General features: G+C 44.8%; 1 protein-coding gene across 1 annotated transcript in view; it reads left to right on the top strand.

The window, feature by feature from the left end:
* Nucleotides 1-1,080: 1,080 nt before the first annotated feature.
* RET (ret proto-oncogene) overlaps nucleotides 1,081-8,581 on the top strand; it is a 154,305-nt gene continuing 146,804 nt past the window's right edge. Inside the window, exon 1 of the mRNA XM_029061254.2 lies at nucleotides 1,081-1,281. Coding sequence (XP_028917087.1) covers nucleotides 1,236-1,281 — 46 coding nt within the window. The 5' untranslated portion in view covers nucleotides 1,081-1,235. The remainder of the gene's footprint in view (nucleotides 1,282-8,581) is intronic.

The following is an 8,581-nucleotide window of genomic DNA, read 5'->3' as shown; positions in this document are numbered from 1 at the left end:
TAGCAGCGAGGCTTAGTGGAAAGAGCATGAGCCTGGGAGTCAGAGGTCGTGGGTTCCAATCCTGGCTCCGCCACTTGTTTGCTGTGTGACCTTGGGCAAGTCACTTCACTTCCCTGTGCCTCAGTTACGTCATCTTTAAAATGGGGATGAAGACTGTGAGCCCCACGTGGGACAACCTGATTACCTTGTATCTACCCCAGCGCTTAGAAGAGTGCTTGGCACATAGTAAGCACTTAACAAATAACCACCATCATCGTTATTATATACAGCAGAGCAGTGAGTGTTTTGTATTGTTGTCTGTCTTCCCCGTGTAGACTGTGAGGCCGTCATTGGGCAGGGATCGTCTCTATCCGTTGCCGAATTGTCCATTCCAAGCGTTTAGTACAGTGCTCTGCACACAGCAAGCGCTCAACTAATACGATTGAGGGAAGAAGAAGAAGTGTGCGCCCCGCAAGGGATGGGGGGGCTTGGGCTGGTGAATCTGGGGACGGGGGGGAAAGGGGCCACGACCCCCTACTTTCGGGCCCCCCAGCAGAGGCAGGCGGTGCCTCCCCCATGGTCGCACGCTGTGCGATGCGCTGTGCGATGCTGTGCGATGCGCAAGGAGCCGCCCCGAGCCGGCCAGATCCAAGGACCAGACGCTCAGGGCGCAGCAGCAGCAGCAGCAGCAGCTTGGGAAGCAGGTTCACTGTCCTCACTGCGTGTGTGTGTGTGTAGATACACACATATATGTGTGTGTAGATACATGCATATGTGTGTACGTGTGTGTGACACACACGTACACACCCAGGGAGCGCGTGTGGGGTCTTTCTGTGCCTTTTTCTCGCTCCTTTTTGCGCGCTTTCTCTGTGCGCTCTCATCTCCTCTGCCTGTCCTGCTCCTTCCCCCCCCTTCTTCTCCATCTGCTCCTCCTCCTCCTCTTCTCTTCCTCCTCCTCCTCCTCTTCCTCCTCCCCTTGCCCCCGACCCCCCTCCCCTTCCCCCCGTCCCTCCCCAGCTCCTCCCTCCGGACTCCGGCTCAGGCTCCTCATCTCTCCCCGCAGGAGCCCCCGCGCAGCCCTCGCCCCAGTGTCCGCAGAGCAGGGGAACACCACCACCCCCCCCCCCCCAACCCGGGAACCCGGGGGGGGTGACAAAAGAAAAAAAAAGGAAAAGAATATTAAAAAAAGGACCAGCTCGGGGCCGGTCCTGGGGACGGAAAAGACACCCATCTGGGATTACTGGAAGGGCCTAAGGATGTCCGTCCGGGGAAGCGCGTTGGGCTTCCTCCTCCTTTGGGAAGGTAAGTGCTTCCCCCTTCATCCCTGCGGGAACTTTGCTCCGGGACCGGCTCCTTCTCATCCTCAGTTCGTATGGGTAGGAAGGAAAAACACTCATTCTCCTTTATTGAGCGCTTACTGTGTGCAGAGCCCTGTACTAAGCGCTCATCACCAGGATGCTGGTAATGCAGGTATTCAACTCCACTTTGGAAGCCCCCAAACTAAGTTAGAACAGATGTGCTTTCACTCTGCCCCTAAATTTATGGAGTGGAGCAGATGGAAATTAACGTGCGTTTCTGTTTTCCACTGTGAAAGATGATTTGGTTTTTAAACACCCCCCCCTTATGTATGCTTTTAATATCAGCAGAGTAAATTGGGTCTCGACTGATAAATGAAAAAAGACTGTAAATCGGGTCTGGACTGATAAATGGGAAAGGCTGAAGGATGAAAAGTTATTGGCTCCGAAGACTGACGAGGCTTTCTACAGCTGCTAGTTTCCGAATGCAAACAGAAATCGTTATTTTTTTTTCTTATCTCCATCTGGTCATGTTTGCTAACGTGTTTCTGATGTTCACGTGAATAAATCAAAAGTTAGGTGTATTTTTTTTTTAAAAAAAACTTTGCTCAGCCTCTCATGAGACGTTCGAGAGCTGCATAATTACCTGCAAAGACTCTTCTGAAAACATGGAGATGTTAAGCAGAAGGGGCTGGTAGAGATGTCTGACTCGATTTTTGTGGACCACTTTGCCTTCTCATGATCTTTTCTAATCTATTATCTGTAATAAGTGATGGGAGCTGTCGTAGCATTGTAGATGAAATTTGAATTCGAGACAGCCTGGGGTTTTCTTTTCTGCCTGTTGTATGATTTTGGTTGAAGACCCTGAAGTTTCTTTTAAAAGATTTCCTCCCATTATACATCTTAAGTGTTTTTCCTGATAATCTGTCCCGTTCCCAACACGATTATGGAAAACATCGTGCCGGTGTTTAATTAAAGCAATTACCATCTTACTGCATGGATCATTTATCCAAGAGATGATATGGAGTGTAACCATATGTATTTCTAAAAGTCCTAGTCCATTTCCCTAGCTTTTTTTTCCCCAGCGATGGCTAGTGGGATTGAAACTTGGGTAAGGATTTGCTGTCTCCAAATCTGACTGCTGAAGAAATCTTTTCTAACATGAGTTTTCTGCTCACACACTGCCTAGCAGATCAATTTCAGTAATTTAAAAGGGTATCCTGGATTTATCCACTCAAGATTGGCAGATATAGTTGTGTACTGCTGCGTATATGGCCCTTAGATAACAAATTAATATAACTGAAGTTTTGAAATATTTTTGATCTTCTTTCCAGTATAAATTAGGTCCTTTTTTTCTTCCCAGCTTTATTTTTCTGGGTCAGTAAGCTCATTCTTCACACAGACATTTATTTCTAATGACATATACGGGGGAGGGGGTGTGGAGGGAGGGAGGGGGAGGAACCACAGTGTATCATTTGCTTTCACCTCATTTTTATCACAGTCCCAGCTTCCCTGTTTGAAATGATCCTTTTTTGATTTAAAAAATGTGCATTTCTAGGGTACTTGAAAGTTGTATAAAAACTATCTGCATATATCGAGGTTGCAGCTTAGGTTTCTGAGATGATCGAGTTTTAGAATAGTTTTTATCCTGAAGGTAGAAAATTTTATAACTCATTTCCAAGTTCTACCTAAACACCTTAGAATCCCAACTTGACTTTTCATCTGGCCAGATCGTTTTTTTCTGCCTGGTGGTAGTTATTGTGAATGAATGATAGAAAGCCATTTCCATTTTTATGAAGAAGGCTTCATGTCTCCTTGACGATTACGCATGGATCTATTTGGGTTTTTTGCAAATTCTAGGTACAGGTTTAGCCTAGCACCGAGGTGTTAAACTTGAACGATGACTCTAATCAGGTGCCTCCAACTTCAGGTAGGGCCACACCTATGCCATTTGAGAGGAGAGAATTTATTCTCCTTATCAAGAGCCCCTCCAAAATGGTGGTTCGCTTTCTGAAACGCATTCCAGTCTACAATAGCCCTCACTGTCAGAATGGTCTTCTATTTGAAATTATTCATGCTGTAATTTTCCTTCTCCAGCTGTTGTTTCCTCCTTTAACTTTCAGAGATCTCTGTGGTTCTCCTCTGAGAGAGAAGGGAGGATTAAAAGCGGATACTTGGGTTTTATATAGTATTGTACTCCAGTGAAGGTTCCCAGTTACTGCTAATGCCAATTTTAAAGCCAGTGAATACCTGAGTGCTGAGATAAAATGTAAAACACAATCCCTTTTGGCTTGTGGCATTCTGTTTTCGCAAATAATTGACTTTAATGCTAGGTAAGCAGGGGTAATACACCAAGGAAATGAATGAGCCTTTCAAGTTACCCAGATTCTCTCTCTACTGACAGCATGACTATCTTGTGTCTAGGAACTTGCCTATCCTCCTTGCTCCCCTCCTCCACTTTCCTCATCCCAAGGTGAGCAGCAAAAAGGCACTGCAAGCCTGAAATGCACTGACCTATTTCTTGCTATTTGCATCATCCTACTGCATAGTGTAGATTTTCCAAATCATGTGTGTTTCAGCAGGTTAAATGGGGTAACTCTATGCCTGCTGAGGTTTGGAGGTGGAATAGAAATGTCATACAGGGAAGAGAGACGTTTGAAGCTTGGTTCTTCATGCATCAGAGTAAACTTGTAGATTGAAAGACATATGATGACCTTTGATATTCCATTCTGCTGCAAAAAGGCAACATTGAGGGATACAGCTGATTAAGCCCTCATTTACTCTTTTCCCACTCCTTTCTGCATCACCCCTGCGTTTGGATTTGCTCACTTTTTTCACCCCTTTCTCAGCCTCACAGCACTTTAAGTTCGGATCTCTAATTTTTTTTATATTAATGTCTGTCTCCCCCTCTAGACTGTAAGCTCATGGGCAGGGAAAGTGTCTACCACCTCTGTTATATTATGTTCTCCCAAGCGCTTAGTACAGTACTCTGCAGGCAGTAAGCGCTCAATATAAATGATTGGTTGGTTGATTGATTGACTGATTGCTCCATCTCTCTTAGCCTAAGATGGCTGCGTTTTTGGTTTTTTTTGGTCAACACTACCGGAAAGAAAAGACCATGTTCTGGAATTATTGTTAATTTGTATGTGTCTGGTTAAAACTCTGGTAGGGAAACAATGACAAATGCAAAAAAAAGAAACTGTTTTGGGGTAAGTAGCTCCTTTCCCCACTGCTTTTTGATTCGTTTCTTAAATTGGGATTTTGCTACTTAATGGTATCAATGGTTACCGAAGTTAATCCCCTGTCATTAAGATTATACTTCTAACTCATCTCTATTTACAAAGCCTTCTCTGGCACTTCTTCATTTAATCATCCCAATCACATATGTAAAATAAGGAGATGACAAGCAGCATTAACCTCCATTTTACAGATGGGAAAACTATTAAAGTAAGACTCTACCTAGGAAAAGATGAGAATTGGATTACAGTGAACTCCTCTCTGGATTTCCTCCAAGAGAGGAAAAAAAATATTTAGAAGGAACCCATTATTTAATGTCTTGACACTGATTTCTTTTATATCAATGACAAAAGGAAAGGGCCTTTGCAGGCCCTGAAGAACAAAAGCATCTCATAAAATCGGGAGGGAAAACAACAACAAAAAAATTGGAGAGAGAAACAAGAGGAGGGAATATGATACATTATTCCATTTTGACACTATCTTTGTTGTTATTTAGAATGCCACAGAAGCACATTCAACAATTTATAGGCATATGAGTCCAATACATTTTATAAGTCTATTGGGATGTTAAATTTTTGGCAGCCGTGTGTGTGTGTGTGTGTGTGTGTGTGAGCATGCGCACGTGCTACATGCCAGAGAAAATGGTTCTGCTTTAGGACTGAGTGATTTTTCTGCTGGAGGGCTCACTTTATGCTATTTTATGTTCTTCATATGGTTATTGTCTTGGGTTTGAAGAGTTACAATACATACCATGTTTTGCTTGCCCAACATGAGAAAGATGCCGCTTGGAAATAGCGAGTCGTGGATTCAAAGTCTTTCAACTTGCATATCCTGATATCCAACTGTGTGAACTACCAAGGAGAATGGGTCTGAGAATGGGACTAGAATGGTCTAGTCTTTCCCTTGTTCCCAGCCATTCACCAAGGGCTTGATTTAGCCTTTTAAATTATTTCACAAAGTATTTCCAAAGAAGTCTCTCTGTTAAAAATTATAACTGTTTGGCACTCATCATTCAATCAGTGGTATTTATTGATCACTTACTATCTGCAGAGCATGGTACTAAGCCCGGGGCAGTACAATATAACTGAATTAGCAGACGCGCTCCCTACCCACATGACCTTAGAGTCTAGAGGGGGAGGCAGACATTAATATGAATAATAATTGGTAATATATCATTTAAAGATGTGTACATAAGTGCTGTGGGGTTGGGGTGGTGGGGCAGAGGGCAGAGATCCAGTGCCCAGAGGTCTCAGATCCAAGTGCGTAGATGATTCAGAAGAGAGAGAGAGCTTGGGGAAAGAAGGCTTAATCAGGGAAGGCCTCTTGGAGAAGTTGGGGCCTTGCCAATTTCCTCAGTGTTTAGAAATGTACCAGTGTTGGCTGCCTTGCTGGATCATAAGCTCCTTGAGGGCAGGGATCATGTCTATTAATTCCAGTCCTGATAGTAAGATGGAAGTGAATGCAGTTTCGAGGTAGCATAAGACAAAGTTTCAGGTGGTGGGGGTGGATGTGGCTCCCCAGCCCATTTTCTGTAACTTTCGTTACTTTCTGATCTGATGTTCTTTCCTAAACGCTTAATATATTGCTCTGCCCATAGCACTTATTGTGCTATATATCCAAACTGCCTTAGAAATTACATTACTTGTGAATTTGGACTTCCTCATCCTTTTGGGAATCAGGTTTTTTGGAGCAGCTTTCTTTTTTCCAGCTTTCTCGCTCATCCATCCGTTAGGTGAGCTGGTAATAAGGAATCAGTCAATCAGTGGTATTTATTGAGGACTTACTCTGTGCAGAGCACTGGACTAAGCGCTTGGGAGAGTACAGTATAACAGAGTTGGTGGACACGTTCCCTGTCCCCAGTGAGCTTATATTAATATAAATAAATAAATTGCGGAAAGGCAGATCGTCCTTTTCTTATAGGCAGGAAGTTAAGGGTCGAGTGAGACATTTATTTCGGTGTTAGGGAAGAGGGCACCCGCTTTAACTGTATTTTCATTTTGGCTCCTTTTGTGATCTCAAGCTGCAGTTCTATTTAAGAAGGCTAACGAGGGGTGCGGGAAGAGTGGAGGGGTTCAGTCTTGCCCGGGGATAATAATAATAATGTTGGTATTTGTTAAGCGCTTACTATGTGCCGAGCACTGTTCTAAGCGCTGGGGCAGATACGGGGTGATCAGGTTGTCCCATGTGGGGCTCACAGTTTTAATCCCCATTTTACTGATGAGGTAACTGAGGCACAGAGAAGTGAAGTGACTTGCCCGCAGTCACACAGCTGACAAGTGGCAGAGCAGGATTGAAACCCATGACCTCTGACTCCCAAGCCCGTGCTCTTTCCACTGAGCCACGCTGCGATGAGGGAACTGAGGCACAGAGAAGTGAAGTGACTTGCCCACAGTCACACAGCTGACAAGTGGCAGAGTAGGATTCGAACCCATGACCTCTGACTCCCAAGCCCGTGCTCTTTCCACTGAGCCACGCTGCGATGAGGGAACTGAGGCACAGATAAGTCAAGTGACTTGCCCAAAGTCACACAGCTGGCGAGCGGCGGATCCAGAATAGAACCCATGACCTCTGACTCCCAAGCCCGGGCTCGTGCCAGTGAGCCACGCTGCTCCTCCAGCAGCGATCATTCCCGACCAGAACAGCAGGTTCTTGGCAACTTTCCGCTATTCCTTCAGTAGTATTTATGGAGCGCTTACTATCTGCAGAGCACTATACTAAGCACTTGTGGAGATGGAGGCCTGATATTCCAAATTATACAGAACACATGATGATGGTATACATGTTTAACTCTCCCTGGGCCAAATTCACCTTTGGGAATCTGAGCCTAAAGAGCTGAAAGTAGATGGGGATTCATTCATTCATTCAATAGTATTTATTGAGCGCTTACTATGTGCAGAGCACTGTACTAAGCGCTTGGAATGGACAAATCGGTAACAGATACAGTCCCTGCCCTCTGACGGTCTCACAGTCTAATCGGGGGAGACGGACGAGAACAATAGCAATAAATAGAATCGAGGGTTTGAACATCTCATTAAAACCACAGCAAATAAATAGAATCAAGGCGATGTACATTTTATTAACAAATAAAAAGGGGATGGCTCAGTCCTGGCCGGTTGCGTTGCTGGGCCGTGCAGTGAGGCCCTCTAATGGCTACAGCACAGAGTGATTTCGTCTTACAGAAAGCGTAAAGCGGGGGGAGTGGGTTCCAGCATTTGATGTTTGTCTTGGTCCCTTTCATTCTATGGGAACACAGGTCTTGAAAAGAACAGCGTGATCTAGGAACACCTTTTTTTATTCCGTGGATGCGCATGGCTCAGGATGCATGAGGCCTGACTGGAACGGCGAGCGACACACATGCTCAGTAATAAAAATCATCTTGGTAAATTTGCTCTATTCATTGTTTTTCAGAAGGGAAGGAAATATTCGCTCGGGTAAAGAAGAAACAGAAGCACTACCTTGAGAGAGAGGGAGGGAGGTACTTCCTCTGTCACACACATTCGTTCAGTCGCGTTTATTGCGTATTTATTGCTGCTTACGGGGAAGCGGCGTGGCTCGGTGGAAAGAGCCCGGGCTTGGGAGTCGGAGGTCATGGGTTCGACTCGCGGCTCTGCCACTTGTCGGCTGTGTGACTGTGGGCAAGTCACTTAACTTCTCTGTGCTTCAGTTACCTCATCTGTAAAATGGAGGTTAACTGTGAGCCTCACGTGGGACGACCTGATTACCCTGTATCTACCCCAGCGCTTAGAACAGTGCTCTGCACATAGTAAGTCCTTAACAAATACCAACATTATTATTATTATTTATTGAGCGCTTACTGTGTGCAGAGCACCGTATTAAGCACTTGGAAAGTACAGTTCAGCAGCAGAGACAGTTCCTGCCCACAGCGGACTCACAGTCTAGAGGTGGGAGACAGGCATCAAAACAAGTAAACGGGCATCAGTAGCATCAATATAAATAAGTAGACTTATAGATTTATAGAAATCATTAATAAAAAATAGAATTATAAATATGTACATATGTACACAAGTGTTGTGGGGGGTGAAGGGGTTAGAGCAAAGGGAGTGAGTCAG

This window comes from Ornithorhynchus anatinus, chromosome 3 (assembly GCF_004115215.2).
Source record: "Ornithorhynchus anatinus isolate Pmale09 chromosome 3, mOrnAna1.pri.v4, whole genome shotgun sequence".
Lineage (NCBI taxonomy): Eukaryota > Metazoa > Chordata > Mammalia > Monotremata > Ornithorhynchidae > Ornithorhynchus > Ornithorhynchus anatinus.
The sequence above is the reverse complement of the archived record's forward strand: the minus strand, read 5'-3'. Positions and strand labels throughout refer to the sequence as shown.